The sequence below is a fragment of the Emys orbicularis genome, chromosome 1 (assembly GCF_028017835.1).
Source record: "Emys orbicularis isolate rEmyOrb1 chromosome 1, rEmyOrb1.hap1, whole genome shotgun sequence".
Lineage (NCBI taxonomy): Eukaryota > Metazoa > Chordata > Testudines > Emydidae > Emys > Emys orbicularis.
The window spans coordinates 353,671,042-353,691,682 of record NC_088683.1 but is presented as its reverse complement, the minus strand read 5'-3'; the positions used below and the strand labels follow the sequence as shown (position 1 = coordinate 353,691,682).

Here is a 20,641-nt window from a genome sequence, read left to right as displayed (position 1 = left end):
CAAGCCCAGCCACTGCAAGTAGTTGGTCTTTGTCACTGGCAAACAATATCTGCCAAGTCTTCCCCTGAAATTAAGTTTCTTAAAAAAAAAAAGACCCAAACAACAGTACTGTAGAAATGCAACCCCAAAGTGAGCTCGCATACCCAGGGGAACCCCAGCCTGGGAAAACCCGTTGGACATTTGCCTGTCTGGATGGCTGTCCCCATCTGCCCCGTCCATTACTGCTTCATGCTCTTAATGGGCTCTGCTGATTGCCGGACGTCAGTCCACTCCTGCATGGTGTTCTGCAGGGCTTGTGTCTTCTCTTTGTCAACCTGCACATAATCGACTTTCTCGTCTGAGGCGACTGACGATGTGGAGGGCTGGGTACAGGGGAGGAGAACACAGCGTGACGTAGTGATAGTACATCTACCTACTCTGCTGGCCTCATCTCTGTCCTCTCGTACTATCTCACCCCTCATACTGCACGAGTCTTCTCCTCTGCAGCTCTTGCTATCTGGAACCACCTGCCTATATCTTAGCCTTGGTAGCTCTTCATTTATATGACTTACAAATCCTTTTTTTAGATCCCTCTTATTTCTTAATGAGGCCTTCATCAAAAAACTCCTATTGACTTAACAGGCTTTGGATCAGGCCCAAAGTGAAAGCCTGGTCTGAAAGAAGAGTGTAAAATGGTACCCTGGGTTTCCATGTTTATTGTCTCTCAGTGACTCTGTGTCAAATGTGCTCAGTTTACAAGCAAAACAATATTGCTTTCTAACTGCCAGCGCTGCAAACACAGCCTGGGATCTGAGAGTCCAACTGGGTTCTTTCCTTCTCAGTAAGACACTGTTAGCGACACAGTAGAAGGACTAGAATCCAGCCCCCCCTCTCTTAGCTGTGTTGGCTCTGAAGGGCTAACAAGGAGTAAAAGATTATTTTTGTCATTCAAAGAAGCAGGTGCGGCTCCAAATTCACAGAAGGAGCAGATCTGCTGAGTGAGAAGATGCTGTTTTTACATAGTTGCTTTTCAGAGTACTTTAATTTTCTTGTCCCTCTGCAGTTGCTTAACTCTTTTAGAGAAACACAATCGAAAATCCCAGATCCAAACTTTGGAGGTTCAGAAAATCTTAAACTGGATCCAGATTAGATTTTGGTGGCTTTATGCCACCTCTCAAGTATGTGTATTGTTTTGTTCTGTAATCCATGTAGTTGGCATGGAAGATACTATATAGCATACAGGTGAATTGTATTTAAGATACATATTTGAACATATTGAAGAGCCACTAATTCCATTCCATGTTATCTAGAAGCCATTTTGCTGGTGTTTCCCCTCACTAGTCCATCTGCTCCTGCCGGCTAGTCCTCATTTGGCAGCATCTTAATTGGCTCAGCAGAATTTGGCTCATAGATGGGGACTTCGCTTTTCAAAAGTGACTTGTGATTTTGATGCTCAACTTGATGCACCGTAAGGGCAGCCTGATTTTCCATGGCTGGGTGCTCAGCACTTTCTAAAAAGCAGTCGCCTTCCAGGTGCCTCAAGTTGGGCATCCAAATCACAAGTCATTTTGGATAATTTAGGCCAGGGCACTTTGGAGATCCTGCATCTGAAAATGTAAGAAAGGAATGAGGGGACCTAATCCAGCTCCCATAGAAAGGGGCATCTTCCCATTGACTTCAGTGGAAGCTGAATTAGGCCTAATATAGGATCTATAGTAGGTGGGCCAAATTCCGCTCTCATTTACAACCATAAAAGCCGTTGCCTCCAATGATCTTAGTTACACCTCCAGTACAGCTGCAAGGGTGGAATTTGGCCTAGAATAATATACAGGGCCAGATCCAACACCATTGACATCACTGAAGCAGTGCCTCCTTATCTCAGCCGAGAATCAAGCCCCTACTGTTTGTTGAGCTGGTTTCAAACCATTAAAAATACATAATATTAAATTAAAAAATTAAAAAAAAAACCCCAGATACCTTTCTGTGTGGCCCAGGTGAGTTTGGCTGGAAGTCCAGGGCTAGATAATCCACACTCCCCGAACTCTTTTTTGCTGCTGGGCTGTTGGTGCCACTAGGAACCGGAGAAGCAGAAACAGGATTTTGCTAATGTAGGAAAGAGGTGGGAGAAAAAAAGTGTTAATAAAACAAGGAGAATACAAGGGACCTAAATCCAAAATCCATCACTGGTAGCACTTTAAGCGAGGGCCTGGCCTGAATTCTCCTCTCACTTCCCCTCTGCAATTTGGGTCAAGAGCCATGAGAACAACTCAGTGGTCTGAATTCAATGGGGTCCCATAGCCCAAATCACATGCTTAACTTGATGCACCTGAGCAGTGTCATTGACTTCAATGGAACTACTCACATGCCTGAAGTTAAACGTATGCTTAAGTGCTTTGCTGGAACCAGGCCTTAGCATGGCCATAATTGGGCCCAGAATCATCATTACACTTCGCTACACTGCCCTGCAGGTAGATTTAAATACAACTGTATGCAATGTGCTGTAGCCATGGTGGTCCCAGGATATTAGAGAGACAAGGTGGGTGAGGTAGTATCTTTTATTGAACCTGCTGTTGGTGAGAGAGACAAGCTTTCAAGCTAACACAGAGTTCTTCTTCAGGTCTGGGAAATGTGTACACACTCTGAATACATTTCCCAGCATGACGAAGAGCTCTGTGTAAGCTTAAATACAATTGATTAATAATAGGTCATGGGGTAGCAGCTTTGTAAGAGACACAAATTCTCCTGTCTCTTTCATCAATGTCACTGGTTATAGCAGTGGGAACCTGCCTTTTCATGCTTGGGGCAGTATAGATGGCTCCTGCCCCATACACAGTCAGAGAATGCCAGCACTTCCTGTGGGAGAAGGGTCTAAAAATCAATCTAAAAATAAACAGGTACAATAAAATGTGGTATGGAATTAAAATAATAGAGTTTTTGGTCCTCCAGTTCCCAGAGAGGACCATGATATGATGTAGAGTAGTACTTAATAAAGGGAGGGTCATTTTTGAGTTTTCTGGTGCGGGAGGGAGAAGCACACGACATGTCTGTGTCCACTCTCATTCTCTGCTCCCACAACGTAAAACAATAATTAAAAAACAATAGGATGTTCCATATAGATACATGTTAGAATGCCATGTTACAAACAACCACCCTGTAATCCATATAAGGATATATACTGTCCTTATCACCATAGATCTGAGTATCTTTAACACTGCGGTCACTACCCGTGGTTTGCATTTATAGAGCCCAAGTCACTGCAGGACATAGGTGCCTTGCTTAGGAAGCTCGACAGTGCTAACAGGACTTACCATGGCCACATAGTTTTCCTCGCTGTCTCCCGAGTCAGTGCTGGTGATGCTCTGGGTGGAGACTGGGCGGCAGTATTGTGAGGCGCTGGAGTTGAAAGTCTGGCTGTAATGAGAGGTGCCAATGGGTTAGTTACAGCCGCAGGACCCCACTGCTCACCACTTACTAGGGATGGGGTCAGAGTTGCAGAGCTGGGATCCAAGTCTGAACTTTCCTGCTGCTCATGGATGAGATCCAGTGTTTTGGTGCCACTTAAGAAGGACCATTTCTAAAGTTTGTCTCCACAACCCAAGCTTCCCATAGTTCAGGGAGGATCCAGATTTGGGCCCTTAGCTCTGGCTCATTTCTGTTTAATATCACCGTGTTTCTTTATGTCGCCTCAATTCTCCTGCTATCATATTACTAGAGTCCAGGCTCCATAAACTCTTTTATCTCACAGGATGTATTTAATTGCAATCCCCTTATGACAGCACATAGAGCCCCCGAGCTTCTCGTGCCATTTCCCCTCCATACTAATCACAGCTTCAAGCTTGCGTTTACTGTGCAGTAGCCTACTTGCATTTTGATGGAAGGCTAAACCTTGAAGGCCTCATCTTGTTTTCAGTCAACCAGATCTAATTACTGTATAAGGAATAACATAATGCAATCAGAGTCTGTTACTGAAGTCCCCATCATAAAAAGCTATTGGTTGCCTTGCAGTAAAAAAGGGTCATAAAATTAGTCGATAAGAGAAAAATCCATTAGCTTCTGTGGGGTCAGGCGTCCTGTCAATCAAAACCCAAGCTCTGTATGTTTCCTAATGTAGTGATCTGAGCACACAGCTCTCATGCCCTGCAGTCAGTCTCCAAACAATCCAATTTATTATAACAGTCATAACAGCTAATGTCCTCATATAGGACAATGTCAGACTATGAACTAGTGGCAGAACTGGAGTTGTGTGAATCCCGGCACTTTTGGCTTAGAGGGTTTGGTATGAAGCTCTTTAGTTCCAATTTGCAGAGTTCCTCACAGCTGAGCTTTGCTTTAAGGCAGGGGTCGGTGTGCCGAATCTTCATTTATTCACTCTAATTTAAGGTTTCGCGTGCCAGTCATACATTTTAATTTTTTTAGAAGGTCTCTTTCTATAAGTCTATAATATATAACTAAACTATTGTTGTATGTAAAGTAAATAAGGTTTTTAAAATGTTTAAGAAGCTTCATTTAAAATTAAATTAAAATGCAGAGCTCCCCGGACCAGTGGCCAGGACCCAGGCAGTGTGAGTGCCACTGAAAATCAGCTCACGTGCCGCCTTTGGCACACGTGCCATAGGTTGCCTCCCTGCTTTAAGGGCTCTCAAAGCAAAACTCAGTCAAAACCTTTTGAGTGCCATCCTGTTTTGCATTGACACTGTGGGTTTTAGCTAATTTTGATATGAAACCATATATTGACTCCAGGTTCGGCTGAGTCTGGGATCACTCAAAGATTTTGTAAACCTCAGCCAGCCAATGACCACCCTTGCTCTGAGTTTGGACCAAAACTATCTGACTTAGGAGTGGTTTGGTTTATGCACAATTCTGAAAAAGGCAACAATCTCCAAATGAGATTAAACATTGGACTTTTGGTAATTAGCACTTTGTAATGCACTGGATTTCAATGTGGAATTTGAGGCAATTCTTCTGTATTCACAGAGTTTTATCACACCACCAGGTAGAAAATTAGCAAATGCTGATACATTTCTCTGGATGGGCTAGAATTGGGGCCAAGACTGGGACTTCTGATCTCAACATCAACATGCTTTGAGAAAGTCTGATCCAGATCGAAACTTTGCAGCTGGCCCGTGCTTATAAAACGGACCAAGCAAAAACCCTGAATCCAGACATCCTCAAGCTTTTAGAAAATTCAGATCTGGCTCCAGACTTTGCAGCTGGGGCCCATCTCCAGCTCAGAATCAAAACACAAGCCTTGCAAGATAGAAGACGCATCCCGTTAACAGCAAGAGACGTTAAAGAGACCAGCACAACAAGAACCTGAAGGCGCTTTTTGGTGCTGCCTACACTGGAGATCTATGGTTAGTTACATCTCAGTCACACTGGTGTAAATCCAGCGTCTCCATCACCTGCAATGGCCATATTCCAGAATGATGCAGATATTACTGAGACTAGAATGTGGCTTCTGGTGCATTAGCTATGCCATCACAATCTATCACCCTGAAGCTAAGTAAGTCCAGCTAATGTGGACACGGCCTGAGCTTGGTCCATGATGGTGTTGCAGGAGTTAAGACTCCCCCCAATGTACTCACGTTGGTCTGGACCAAGATTTGGTGACCGGCGATTTGAAAGGAAGCTCATCAATAACCGTGTTGTTCCTCAGGTCCAGAGGCGTTGGCTTTGCTGTCACAGAAGGAGGATTTATACATCAGTGAACGCGTTCTTTAAACTCTCCTTAACACTAAATCACCGTATTTTAAAAAATAAAATGCAAAAACGTCCACAGTCACGTGGATGATCAACACTTTGATCATCAGATGATCAACTGTCAAGGAGCATTCCAAGCCACAACATTCCTGCAGTCATTCATGCAAGGGTCACGGGAAATCAGAGCAGAAATCATCCCTCCCATGTGCACACCCAACTCCCGCTGGCTCCAATGGGAGTTCCGTCGTATGGGCCCCAGAGGGGTGAATGTGTCTTCTATGGGAATGATAGGACCCAAAAACACCCAGCAGGACAGCATGTAGGCGTGGCTTATTAAAGAAACACTGATGCCCATTAGACTCGGAAAAGCCTCCCTCTATTGATCGTCAGTCAGAAATTAACATTATCAACATGCCACTTAATTGCAGTGGGCTCTGACCAGAAGGTTTTCCATTAAGCATTTTAAAAGGAAATCTGCCCTGTAACATGTAGCTCATTACAAAGGAGAGGAGAGCGCTGCTGTCCAGAAAGAATGGGAATAACTAACAGTAATAATACAGCACTTTGTAACAATAGGCGGCTACCATGTTGATACTGTGAAAATAGACAACTAAGGAGGGATATGATAGAGGTCTATAAAATCGTGAATGGTGTGGAGAAAGTGAATAAGGTATTTACCCCTTCATATAACACAAGGACCAGGGGTCACCCAGTGAAATGAATAGGCAATAGGTTTAAAACAAACATAAGGAAATACTTCTTCACACAACGCACAGTCAACCTGTGGAACTTGTTGCCAGGGGATGTTGTGAAGGACAAAAGTATAACTGGGTTCAAAAAAGAACTAGATACGTTCATGGAGGACAGGTCCATCAGTGGCTATTAGCCAAGATGGTCAGGGATGCAACCCCATGCTCTGGGTGTCCCTAAGCGTCTGGCTGCCAGAAGCTGGGAGTGGACGACAGGGGATGGATCACTCAATAACTGACTTGTTCTGTTCACTCCCTCTGAAGCACCTGGCATTGGCCACTTCAGAAGACAGGATACTGGCCTAGATGGACCATTGGTCTGACCCAGTATGGTCGTTCTTATGTTCTTAAAACACAGACTAGTGGCCTAATCCTGTCATGTGCTGGGCACCTCATGCCTGTTGAAAAGCACCCTCACACAATCAGTATCTCACAGAGCCATAGATTTTATGCCCAGAAGGGCCCATTAGAGCATCTAGTCTGAATTCTTATGTGACACTGGCCAGAGAATTTACCCAGCGATTCCTGCATTTCATGCCCCACCGCACTGGGCGGCAGCTTCCATCTGAATGTGTGAGAAACTAGGAGACTTTCCAAGGTGCTCTGAATTCCAGTCCGTTATTTCATTTTCAAAATGGTGAATTTAAGCCAGGGCCGGTGCTACCATTAAGGCAAACGAGGCGGTTGCCTAGGTCGCCAAGATTTGGGGGCGCCAAAAAGCGGGTTTTTTTTACAGCATTCCTGGGCTGGGCTGCCGGTGGTGCGCTGACACGTGAGGCTCAGACTCCCTCTCCCAGCACAGCGGCCGCTCCATGCAATTATTGTCATTGTTGGAGGGGGCGGCGTGCTCGGGGAGGGAGCGTAGCAGAGGTGAGCTGGGGTGGGGAGTCCTGCGGCAGTTCCCCCCCCGTCCTGAGGCACACCCCCCCCGCGGCAGCTCCCCACCCCAGCTCATCTCTGCTACGCCCCCTCCCCGAGCGCGCAGTCCACTTCTCCCGCCTCCCAGGCTTGCAGCGCCAATCAGCTGTTTGGCGCCGCAAGCCTGGGAGGGGAGGAGAGTTAGAGCGGGGGTGGCGTGCTCAGGGGAGGAGGTGGAGCAGAGGTGAGCTGGGGTGGGGAGCTGCCGCACGGCTCCCCGGGGGGGGGGGAGCTGCTGCGGGGGGAGGGGGGCGCCTCAGGGCGGGGAGGGGGAGCTGCCGCGGGGGGGGGGCCCTCAGGGTGGGGGAGGGCAGGGAGCTGCCGCAGGGCTGGGGCGGGGGGGGCCCGCAAGGTGGCCTTGCACTGGCCCTGATTTAAGCTAATGGTTAATTAATCAGTTATGACAATTGAAAAACGACAGCTTAAAAGGTCTCCTGCTGTTTCCTGAACTCAGATGATTATTGGTGTTATGGCAGTGGCTACAGAGATGGTGCTAGGCGCTGTACATACCCATGGTGTACGTCTCCACTTTGAGCTGGAGGTATAACTTCCAGAACAAGGAGACATACCCGCGCCGCGTGAGCTCTGATGGAGCTAGCATGCTAAAAGTAGACTGCAACCACCATGGTTAGCTGCGCAAGCACGTACCTCGGGTAGCTAGCCCCTCCCACTGCTTGTGCTGCCATGGCTGTGCTTTATTTTTAGTGCGCTAGCTCGGTCAGAGCTAGCAGGGGTATGTCTCCTCAATTACACTGCCAGCTCAAAGCGTAGAAGTACCCATAGCAAGAAACAGTCCCTGCTGCAAGTCTAAACAGAACTGGTATCCCCATTTTACAGAGGGGGACTAAGAGACTAACCCAAGGTCATACAGGAAGCCTGAGACAGAATCAGGGCTTGAACGTACAGTGCCAGATGCCAGTGCCTTAACCACACCACCACCTTCCCCTCAGAAAGAGCTGTGGTGCCTAGTGGCACCACATGAGGAGGATGGAGCTCTGTACAGTATTTCCCGCTTGGACCTTTCACTATAATGGCAGGTTCTGGGGAGAGACCATGCACAGCTATTAAGGCAGTGCTGTTCCAGCTCCCTTTGAAGACAATGGGGATGTTAGCAGGCCCATAGTGACACATGACCGGTATGGCAAGTAGCTGATTTGAAGGTACATTTTTTGGTATACAGATTACTTGCTATGGGACAGATTTCTTCTGTTTCTTAAAGGATGAGGGAGGGGGAGCAAGGACCTTTCCAATTATAGGGCCTTGTGTAAAGGCCAGGAAGAATTCCACTTATTGTGCATAAGGGCTATGAAGACTGTGCCATCCCTGAAGATGAAATTGGCGTAGGGAGGAGTAGGAGTAGGGGTAGGGGTAGGAGTAGGAGTAGGGGTAGGGGGTGGGGCTAGGGCTAAGGTTTTGTCCCTGTACACAGATCCTGGTTAGAGCTGCTCAGAAATTGGAATTTTTGTTTCATGGTAAATTCCAAAACTTCAGTTTTCCCCCCCAAATCAAATTGAAAAACCAAACTTTCTCATGGAACAAAAATTCCCCCCAAATTTTCGATTTGGAAAAAGGTTAAAAAGTTTAATTTTTTAGACATTTATATTCTGTTCCGTAAGTAATTTTCCGAGTTGCTCTAACAGTGGCCAGCGCAGCTGGCTGGCTGTGCTGGGGCAGGGACTGGTTCCCCGCACAGGGCCATGGCAGTCAATATGTTCTGGAGGGCTCTGGAAGGCAGTGAGTTCCCCTCCCCGTGTTTGCTTGGAGGCTGTGCACTACTGTTCCCCCATGGTTATGTGGCACAAGCTGATACCTCTATTCAGCTGTCTGTAGTATTATAACTAGTCACAGTAGAGTTCCTGTGAAGATTCCCCTCAAGTACAGGTGTTTCTGTCCAAGGAACTGGTCTTACCTTTCCGGTCAGGTTTGAGGTTGCGGTTGACTGGAGGGGGCTGGATTTCGCTCAGCCGCCTGTGGCACTGGGAAATGGCTCCTCCTTTATGGACTGGGAGGGTCGTCGAGGACAATCCCAGCAGGTCAAAGTGGTGCGGACCAGGGCTCATGGGGATGTAGAGATTCTGGGAATTGTCATTCGCTTTCTCCATGTTCAGCAGGGACGAGGAGCCTGGGTTCATTGGGACATAATTGTCCTCGGAGTCAGCACTGTGGGAGCGAGCCACTGTGGCTTGCTGGAAAGCACAGGGGAGGTCAAGGGTCAAGAAGATATTTAGTGAGGTATGGAATACGAGCAGCAGTATTCAGCGTTACTCACTGTGGCCTAGACCCCAGAGTGTAATCCCTCCCTATCACAGTGAGCAGACATTTACACTGGAGATGGGGTCAAAGCTGCCAAATTCACGTCAGCCATTGGATCTGAACGACAAACAGTTCCCAGTTCAGGGGAGTTCTGGTGCTGATCCTCAACCTCTCTTTGCTCCCATTCCGCTGTAATTTCTGGGCTAGCCTTTACTGCTAGAGAGAGGCAGAGTTACCTTTAATATTACAATTGATCTCCAGCATTGCCTAAGGTGTGCTAGGCACTTTCCAAACAGGGAAAGAGGAAATAATCCCTGCCCCAAGGAGCTGACAGTTCCTGTCCTCCTTAGCGGGTGTCTTTGCCCAACCCAAGTGCTCCATAGCACCTGTCAGCTTTCCCCCAGCTCCTGGTTTTAATAATCCCCCTGTGCTAGTTTCTACTTGGGTTAAGGTGAAGCCCATCCCTTTGGTATCAGGTCTCCCCCTTTCCTTAAGGAATCTCCAATAAATGTAAACCTCCCTCTACAACACCTTCTCATCCTCGCGTTGAGACCCTGATGGTTCCCTGATTAGCTGGCCCAGGTGTGGTCCAACACCCTAATTAAGATTCCAAGACCTCCTTCCTACACCTCCCTATGTCATTTGTACCAATATATACCACAACCACAGGGTCCTCCCCCAGCACTCTGTGGATGTTTGTCTTCTAGATGTCCATTGAGACCCAACTTCACAGTCAATAGAGAAGTAAACAAGGCCACCTCACCACATTTCCACCTATCAGTATTTCTAGTGACCACGTCTCCAACAACAAGTCTATCCAGTCTCCGGATGTGACCTAAGTACATGAGGAATTATCAGTTTCCTCTACCTTTCCTGGAAAGCAGGTCCCATACATTGGCCCCTCCACTCCACCTTAGCCACCTCCCATCATGACACTGGCTCCCTCACAGGGATAGTTGGGACAGCCTGCTGTGAGGTGGACTGGCTTTGCAGTGTCCCTATAATGTCCTGCAAATAACTCTGCCTCTCAATTCTTCCAGCTCAGGAACTCTGGCTTTTCAAGATGCTGTAGTAGGCTCTGAGTATCACAAGCAACTTGAGCTGGGAGGATGGTTTGAATTCCCAGATCTGGACCCCTTCTTGTGGCCTCAGAGCATGATTGCAGAAGCTCTGCAAATTCAGAAAGGAGTTTTTAAATTTCCACTGTGAATTTTGCACACAGCTCTGATAACGATCTTTATCAAAACATCTCACTGAGTTCCAAGTTCAGGGTGGGGATTAAAGATGGGATGGGGGAATCCATCCAGATAAACTCACGCAAACTTCAGACTGAACTGAACCTTCTCGGAGGTTAGAAAATACTTCAGCTAACTCTGTTTTTCATGCATCTCTGCATGTCCTGGCTCCAGCCGTGACAGAAATGCAGCGCAAGAGGCTGGTTTAATGGTATTTCCAGTTCAAAAGGAAGCAGGAAATATCAGAATTCTCATGATAGAGTCTGTGCTGGCAACATTTCCAGCCCAGCTCTGCAGAACCATAGATTCAGATTTATAGATTATATTTCCAGAAAAGACCATTAAATCATCTAGTCTGATCCCCTGCATATCACAGGCCCTTACATTTCACCCAGTTACCCCTGCATAACTTGTGTTTGGCTAAAGCATGTCTTCCATTAAAGCATCCCGTGTTGACCTGAAGACATCAAGAGATGGAGAATCCATCACTTCCCTTCGTAGTTTAGTCCAATGGTTAAAACGCAGGATGTTTCAACAAGCATCCAATCTCTTTGATGCTTCTCTGAGCTGAAGCGCCAGTCAGATACGGTTTGTGTAAGCATCCAAATCAAATCTCAGTTCTGAATGGTGTGAGCTTATCTAGCTACTAGTAAACAACTGTTAAGGTGGTCATCACCAGGGTTGAACCAGAGACTTCCAGGGGTCCAGCATGAGCTGAAGGACGAAGGCTTCAATTCTGCTTTCACTGAAGTCAAAGCAAAACTTCCCTTGAGTCAATGGAGCCAGCTCAAGCCCTAGGTCCCCAAGCTGGTAGCTGTAGCAGATTCACAGTGGCATTTTCAGTAAGGCACGAAATTCTACACTTGCCATGGAAGGCATGACCTTGCATGTATGTTGTATGGACGCCATTTTGTAGAACAAAATGGCATCCTACATGCGCATTTAGGGGCCGGTCGGAATTGTACCACAGGCAAAGCCAGTCCTGGGGCATGGAATGTGTGTGTCGCATACATGGATGGCAGATTCACTTCCTCTGTGGCTGAGAGGGACACATGACACACACTGACGAGTGAGTGATAGTAGCATCAACTTACCAGATATGAGTTGAACCCGTCATTCACAGACTCTGCTGACTGAACTGTGCTGCTGCCACCATGCTGGGGGTATTCGTAAGTCTCACAGGAAGAAGCTGAAACACAAATCATGGATTCACAATACACACGGCGCCTGCTTGTGACTCCTCTAGTTCTAATAGTGCCCCTGACACATGTAGCCCTCAACAGCTCACCTTTAGCTATGGCTGGTTATTGCTATACAGTAAATGATGTGTGTTTAGGTTAGCAGAGCATGGGTAGCTGGGCCAGGAGTTCGGAAACTGTGCAAGTCTTCTCTCTTTTTTTTCTATCCCATCTCAAACAGCTCGGTCTAAATACTCCACAACTGTTTTATTCATTTATCCTCGCTGATGGCTAGTGAGGGCGGTAACAGCATTTGGCTGCAGCTGACCTAGCTCAGTCTGGAATGGGTGTCCTGGAGGGAAAGGCCTCACCTTACATTAACTATTCTCCTCGGCCAGTTAGTTCCTTGCAGCTTTACAATAAACATTTTAAAAGTGCATGGTCATGTGTGTGTCCAGCTGGAGAAGGCCCGACTCTGATTTTCAGAGGTGCTGAAGAACCACAGCTCCAGTCAAAGTCAACAGGCGCTGCAGCTGCTCTGGAGCGCTGAAAATCAGGCCTGGAGGGCACTGAAAATTACCTTTCGTTGTCTCAGGTTGGGCGCCCAAACTTCGAGGCCTCCAAAATCAGTGGCAACTTTTGAAAACTTTGGCCATAAATTGAATTAAAAGTCAAATGTACCGGCAGGAGCTGCAAAAACGATGGGCCTGAACGGCGGCATTTTGATCTAGATCTGAACTTCCTCAAAGTTTGGGGGTGACTGAATCTGGGGTTTCGGTTCAGCCCTTTATACAGACAAGAACCAACTGCAGAATCTGGACATACCCAAAAATTCAGGGGTGTTCATATATGCCACAAGCCTAACCCCTTAATATGTAGCACCAGCTCCTCAGTTGGAATAAACCAGTGCAGCTCCATTGATTTCGGTTGAACTATGCTGATTTACACAGGCTGAGCATCTGGCCCCACCTCTCTCTAATGGAGTCAGCATCTTTGGCTGTACTGTCCAACTTGATATCTGGGGAAAAGACGCCTTGCCCCACCACACCCCCATTTAAATGTAACACTTACCTCGATGTAGTCTGCTGTTCTCCACGGCTGGTAACGTGTTCCTCCTGGGAATGGTAGCCGCCACAGAGACCATACCTATGCTTTCACCATTCAGAAGGCGCTGCTGGGGGCTGCCCCACCGTGACTCCATCTGCCCTGGTTTAGGGGGCCGGGGTGGGGGAGCAGCGGGTGAATCACTGGAGGCCACGGCCAGCGTGTTGTGGTTCTTGTCCAGCGTGAATGTCCTTGGGATCTGGTATACGGAGAGAGGGGTGACGGGGATGTCATAGGAGTCCGTGGAGAGCTCCCCAAACTCCTTGCACAGGGTGTTGTTGGGAGTCTTAAAGGTATAGACCTCCTCGTTATCCGTGTCAGAGCCCGTGAGGCTGGCTTTGGTGTGAGCGTAAGAGCCAAAGCTCCGCGGGAGGTCGTAGGCGCTGTCCCTGAGCTCCGAATTGTGCCTGCTGGGCTTCGGCAAGCTGTAGAATCCGTGGACTTGCCCGCCGACCCCGTTCACACAGTGTCCGTTGCCCTGGGAGAGCTTCTGAACGGCCGTGTCGCTCCTCATGAAGAACGAGGACCGTGTGGCTTGGGAGAAACTGGCGCTCCTAGGAAAGAGGAAAGGGTGTGGCTTAGTTCTCCGAGGCAGTGTGGCCAATGGTTACAGCAAGAGTCTGGGAGTCAGGAGAGCCACTGACTTGCTGGGTGACCCTGGGCAAGTCACGTGCGACACTCCCTGTGCCTCCCCAGCCTGTACAAGTGAATAAAGACACCTGCCTCATTTGGCTCCACCACAGAGCGAAATCCCCTGAGGGGAAACCTGGGGGCAGCAACAGGAGGGGAGGAGGAAGGGAATTCAGAGGCACAGAGCTTTCATGGTTAACCTGGGATCTGAGGTGTAGGGGGCCAGCCCTCTGGCTGTGTACTAGGTTGGGCAAACTCCACCTCCCTGATGGTACGAGTCAGAGCCCTTCCCTGTGGAAGGAATGACTTGGTTGTGATAGAATGCACTCCTGTGTTCATAGGGTGACCAGACAGCAAGTGTGAAAAATCGGGACGGGGCTGGGGGGTAATAGGAGCCTATATAAGAAAAAGACCCAAAAATCGGGACTGTCCCTATAAAATCAGGACATCTGGTCACCCTATGTGTTCACACCCTTTCGTTATCATTTTTGTAAAAACAATGCCTTGTGAGGTACCATTGGAAAACTCATAATTTGCAGGTCAGTATTGTCCTGATAAAATATGTGTGGCAACATTGTATGTGAAGTTATAAGATTTCCCTGTGTGATGTTATTAACCTATGTTCCAAACCCCACAACCCCGCCCAAACAGAAGTTGGCAAACAGGTCTGTCCGAAAACAAAGGAAAGTATGCTTTGCTTCATTTCCATTTAAGCAGTAAACAGAGTCATCAAACAGGGAGGGAAAACAAAGGAAGTTCAAACAGGTGAAAAAAGCTAGCAGGGAACATCCTTCCACATAGACTCTGTGTCTGCTGGGTCTCAGCTGGAAATGTTTTTCAAGAGGGGGACTGAACCTATAAAAAGGGACAGGACACCTCCCTCCCCCAAGCACCTGTCTCTCTCTCTCTGTTCCTGTCCAGCGCATTCACCGCACCTGAAGAGACAAAGGAAGCATCTGTTGGACTCTGGGAGAAGGGGTCCTGACGTAAAGAGTTTGGTCAGTAAGCCTGCTGAAATCATGTGGTGAGAAAACTTTGCTTTGAATCGAATATAGTTTCTTAAGTTAGGCATCAGGAGGCCTTTTATCTTTATTTTTCTGGTAACCATTTCTGATTTTTACGCCTCATTACTTGTACTCCCTTAAAATTTCTCTCTTTGTAGTTGATAAACTTGTTGTATTGTTTTATCTAATCCAGTGTGTTTAAGTTGAAGTATCTGGGTCACTCCATTTGGGGTAGCAAGCTGTGTTCCCTCGAAGGTACGCGCCTGTGCAGCCCCACAGGGGCCCATCAAGGGCTGCACACCAGCAGTGCTGGCACGCAGGATGTGTAGGGTGGGTGGGGGCAGTGGGGTGAGGTGGGGGGTGGTGATGGGGGTTTGGAGGAGCTTGGGGCATGCAGGGCTACGGGGGGGGGGAGAGATGCTTCTCTCCTGGCCCCCGCCCCGGTTCTGCGGCGGGGACGGGAGAGACACGTCTCTACCAGCCCGAGCTCCATGGCTGCAGCGGGGACTGGAGAGACGTCTCTCTCCCAACTCTGGGGCTGGAGGAGTCCTCTCTCTCCCTGCTGCAACCCCGGAGCTGGGGGAGCCTTGGGAATCAAGAGACTTTGGCTCTTTCCCCAGCTCTGCCATTAAGTTTCTTTGTGACCTTGGGAAGTCACCTCACCCCACACTGTGCCTCAGTTTCCCCATTTTCCACATGGGAATAATGATATTGACCTTCCTCTGTAAAACACTTTGAGATTTATAAATGAAAAGTACTAAATATGGTTGGCTTTTAGATTTGTGTTTTAAAAGGTAATGACCAAAACTAGGACTCATGGAAATATTTTTGTGACTGTTTTGTCGTATTTCCAATGACAACAATTCCCTGTTGTGGATTTAAACCTCCCCTAGCAGTGTTTGCAAAGCTTTTTGTGGGCAGGAGGACAGGTGGTTTTTCTAGGGGGCTGATGCTGCAAAGTATTACTCATGTAGCTGTTACACATGTGAGTGTTCTCATGGAAAGAAGTGGGAGAAGTTCATGTGAAGTGAAAGTTGTTTGTAAAGTGCTGTGTAAATTTACAGAGCTGTGTGTGTTAATAACTGAGACATTGGAACATTGTATGTGTGCATGAGACTCTGAAGGCGAACTTGACTGTGCTACTTTAATTGTCCAAGATGATCCAGTGTAAAAATGTAAACAACATGAAGATTGAATAGTCGATAGGACTTTTAAAGTGTTTTGTATTGTTAATACAGGAGGATGGTAGTGAGGGGAATTTGAGTGTTTTTAAAAATTATTTTGAGCCTTAGTGTCCTGATTTAAAAAGAAACATTTACTTTGATTTCTAATATTGGGGTATTATATTTTACATTCAGATGAGACCTTTACAGATGAAGACCTGTCTGAACATTAAATATCTCAAGCATTTTGCATAAGAGGAAAAGATCCTTCCTAACCAAAATTCCCCTTCTCTTTCCAAACTACTGCACAGTGCTCTCTGTGCTGTTGGCCTAGCTGGCTGCTGACTTTCCTCCCCAGAGGTGGCTGCATTTCAGTGGTGCATTTATATGTCTAGTTTGTGAAGCATGTACTGATCCTTGTGGAAGGAGGTGTAGGAATGAACAGATAGGTACTGCAGACGTCACCTGAAGACAGACCTTCCCTAAGACCCAGCTAGGTGCTAGCAGTAGGACGTTGTGAGCTCTTGATGGGATAAGGGCTGCCATGAAAGTACGGCGGTGATGGTGCACATCCGCATATTACCTCGATATTGATTCTGCACATAACAAAATTCATTCTGCACATGGACGGAAAAAAATAGAGGGAACATTGGTAGCAAGTTGTGTACATATTATTCCCTTAAAGGAATAATGGACTTAATATATTTGCACTGTCCAGGATTGGGCTGGGCAGTACACGGCATACATTTCTGGGGGAAGATCAGGGGCTGGGGGTGTGTTGGGGTCACTCTGCAGCATAATCCAGGCTGGTAGGAGTCAAAGTGTGGCTGGCTGGCTGCAGCACACACACACATTGCTGGGAGTGACTTGCATGCTGGAGGCTGTTTGTGAGCAGTCCAGGCTGGAGGCTACAGCAGCAAGCCATGGTAAAGGACACCCCAGGTTAGAGGGCAGGGGTGACTCATTAGCCTGAATTGTACCCTGGTATGTCACAATGGTTCAATACCATTGTTTGGTAGCTGGTAGTGCCCCTGCATCCTGTCACAGAAGCACTGGCCCATTTTCCTGCTTCTCTTTAATAATGTAACATTGGCCTGATGTTCTCATAGCATTATGCAGGGTTCCAGCCCCACGCCAATGGCAGCAGCACAGATAAAACCCAGCCCACTGTAAATATTCCAGGGGGTTGTCTTAATTGCAGGCTCTTGCAGAAGCCTAAGAACAGCCCTTAACCTCTGCCTTTCTAACGGAACGTATCCTGCCTGGGACGCCCACTGGCCCTAGGGTTACCATATTTTAAAAAAACAAAAAGAGGACACTTCACGGGGCCCCGGCCCTGCCCCAACCCCCGCCCCTGCCCCGCCCCAACTCCGCCCCTTCCCCGAAGTCCCCACCCCTCCCCTGAACGCTCCTCCCCCTGCTCCTCCCCCTCCCCTGCTTCCCGCGAATCAAATGTTGGCAGGAAGCCTGAAACAGGCAGGCAGCAGGTAAGCTGGGGCTGGGGCGGTGGCAGGGGGCGCGAGGAGGCGCGGCCCAGTCCGGCCCCCCCGGCCGAGTGGCTCTGGCCCCGGTGTCTCCGGCCCGGCCCAGCTTGGCTCGGGCCCTGGGGTGCCGGCCCCGGTTCCGGCCCGCCCCGGCCCTGGCCCCGGCGACTCTAGCTCAGCTCGGGCCCCGGGGCACTGGCCCCGGCCGAGCGGCGCCGGCCGGCGGCCGAGCACCCCCAACCCCGGTCCCAGCGACTCCGGCCCGGCTCGGCTCGGGCCCCAGTTCCAGCCGAGCGGCTCCGGCCCGGCCCCGGCCCTGGCCCCGGCCGAGCACCCCCAGCCCCGGTCCCAACGGCTCTGGCCCGGCTCGGGCCCCGGTTCTGGCCGAGCGGTGCCAGCCGGCAGCCGAGCACAGCCAGCCCCAGCGGCTCCGGCTCCGGCTCCGGCCCCAACGGCTCCAGCCCGGATCCAAGCCCCACGACCCCTCCCTATTTTCCTGGACATGCCCGGCTTTTCAGAATTTCCTCCCGGACGGGGATTTGAGGACCAAAAAGCTGGACATGTCCGGGAAAATCTGGACGTATGGTAACCCTACCACTGGCTCTGATGGGAGGTTGGGTGCCTGGAGCAGCTCCACAACTGGGCCTTAGCTCAGCTAGATCAGCCCCTTAATTCAATTAGCGGCTGTTCCAGAAGGGCAACTTTTGCATCTTTCCTTAAAATACTGTTCAGCCTGCAAACAGTCTCTGCCTTGTTCTCATCATCTGTTGCCCTCCCTCACCTATACTTGCTTTTGTTTATTTTGTATCACTTAGATTGGAAGCTCTTGAAAGCAAGATGCCTTTAGCTGGGCTTGCAAAGCACTGTGTAAATCTGCAGTGCTATAGACGTGGGTGTTCAAAATAATACCAACACACAAGCAAATCTAGTGGGCATAGAGGACTCCTTGGTTGTTGCTGTGCCGTGTTGCTCTGCATGCTATGGTCATGCTGAATATCAGGTAGACCTCCAACCCTCCTGCTCCTTGGATTTCAGTGGAGTTACAGCAGTTTATATCCTCTGAAACTCTGGCCCAATTCTGTATAACTTGGTGACAGGACAAACAAGGGTGTGCAAGCAATACATAACAAATATCTGCAGGGTGCAAGCCCCAAAGAAGGAGAGGATTTATTTAGGGTGATCCAAGAGGGTGCAACTAGAAGAAAAGGGATGAAATTTGGCAAAGGCAAATATAGGCTGGATACAGGGAAACATAACCTGCCTGGTCTCTAGGATGTGGATGATCTACAAAGAGAATGGCTGGAAGCCCCATCACCTGGGACATTCCATACTGGAGACAGAACAGCTGATCCATACATCCAGGTGTTTGTGGGGTTGTAATTGGGTGCTGTGGGCTTGAGTTGCTCCTGTCATTTCCATACACTATCAGTTTAAGCTGCACGGGCATCAGCACTAGAGTTAGACAAAACTTTCACAACATCACCCCAAACCAGGGGGAAAGCGGATAGCACCACCTATAGGTAAGACTGCCCTAAGCTTTCTACTATAAAACCCTATTTTCAGTTGCTTATAACTTCGCCAAACCTCAATGGCTGCTGAAGCAGAACTGAGAGCTTGGAGATGGACTCTCCTGTGCTTTCAGCACTCGCCTGTGTGGGCACCCTTAATTTATTTACCCCTTCACATAACCCAAGAACCAGGGGTCATCCAATGAAATTAATAGGCAGCAGGTTTAAAACAAACAAAAGGAAGTATTACTTTACACAACACAGTCAACCCATGGAACTCCTTGCCAGGGGATGTTGTGAAGGCCAAAAGTATAACTGGGTTCAAAAAAGAATTAGATAAGTTCACGGAGGACAGGTCCATCAATAGCTATTAGCCAAGATGGTCAGGGATGCAACTTCACGCTCTGGGTGTCCTAAGCCTCCAACTGCCAAAAGCTGGGCGTGGAAGCCAGGGGATGGATCACTTAATAATTGCCCTGTTCTGTTCATTCCTCCTGAAGCATCTGGCACTGGCCACTGTCAGAAGACAGGATCCTGGGCTAGATGGACCATTCTTATGTAATCCTGGCATTTCCTAACTTTTCTGTGCTTGACTTTGCAACCTTAACCTTCTTTTAACAGTTTCTGTCTGCCTGTGATTATATCTGTTACTTTCCTGTTATTTATACACATCATACAGCCTTGTGTTGCATCAATAACAGAGATATTAGGAGGAAATAATATTCAGTGGCATAAGTACAATGGTTCAAGTGGTACAGTTGCACCAGGGCCCATGAGGTTATGGGGGCCTACCCAGATAGAGCGACACTCCAGCACTTCAACTGGTGCACAGAGTCACAATGCTGCTCACTCAAATTTTGCCCTGCCATCCCTCCATTGGAGAGAGGGGAGGCCAGGCCGAATCTGAGTGGCACTGTGACTGGGTGCGTGGGTGCTCAGGTTTGGTCCAGCTGCCTCTCCATCATGGCCAGGAGCGTGGCCTGGCCAAATCTGAGCAAGTTGCATTGCAACTTGGCACATGGAATCGCAGCACCACTCATCACTCCAATTTGGCTTTTGCCATGTCAGAGCAGGGCAGACAATGGGCATTTGCTGAACTGATGGATGGCTGGGATTGGGTGGAGCTGGCCTAGCCCACATCGGAAGCAGGGGAGTGCACAAGGGAAGGCAAGCAGGGGCACGCCCCCCAATAATCGATGGGGGCACAGAACTCATCCAGCCCTGGGACTGCGGCGGGGAGAGTGAGCTCCTCGGCCCCGGGGCCATGGCAGGAGCTGACAGCCCCTCTAGCCCCAGGGCCACGGTGGGGAGAGAGGGCTCCTCCAGCCCCGGGGCCGTGGCGGGAGCTGACAGCAGGCGCCCCTCCAAAAGCAGCCAGGTTTAAATTCCTGCACATGCCCCTGGTCGGGAACAGAGCACTGAGCTGGGGGATGAGAGGTGCTGGTGTGACCCAGAAGATCCTGGGGGTGGTGGGTAAGGGGCTGGGGGGGAGTTGGTGGGCTATGGGGTGAGTGGGGAGTGTGGGGGGGCTGCAGGGTGAGGGGTTAGGGGTGAGTGGGGTATGTCGGGGGCAGTGCAGTGAGTTGTGGGCATTGTAGGGGAAATGGGGGATGTCGTGGGGTGGTGGGTAGTTTGGGGACAAAGAAAATTTTAGATTTCAGAATTGGGAAATGGGCCCTTAGCCTCTTCTGGAACCAGGGTCCTGTGTGGCCTTGTTTTGCCACTGATAATAGTGT

General features: G+C 48.8%; 1 protein-coding gene across 1 annotated transcript in view; it reads right to left on the bottom strand.

Annotated features, from left to right (window-relative positions):
* Window positions 1-218: 218 nt before the first annotated feature.
* GAB2 (GRB2 associated binding protein 2) overlaps window positions 219-20,641 on the bottom strand; it is a 191,521-nt gene continuing 171,098 nt past the window's right edge. The window contains exons 4-10 of the mRNA XM_065423771.1: window positions 13,084-13,670; window positions 11,929-12,023; window positions 9,256-9,532; window positions 5,565-5,655; window positions 3,288-3,390; window positions 1,957-2,082; window positions 219-362 (exon numbers count right to left, since the gene is read on the bottom strand). Of these exons, the coding sequence (XP_065279843.1) occupies window positions 219-362; window positions 1,957-2,082; window positions 3,288-3,390; window positions 5,565-5,655; window positions 9,256-9,532; window positions 11,929-12,023; window positions 13,084-13,670 (1,423 nt within the window). The remainder of the gene's footprint in view (window positions 363-1,956; window positions 2,083-3,287; window positions 3,391-5,564; window positions 5,656-9,255; window positions 9,533-11,928; window positions 12,024-13,083; window positions 13,671-20,641) is intronic.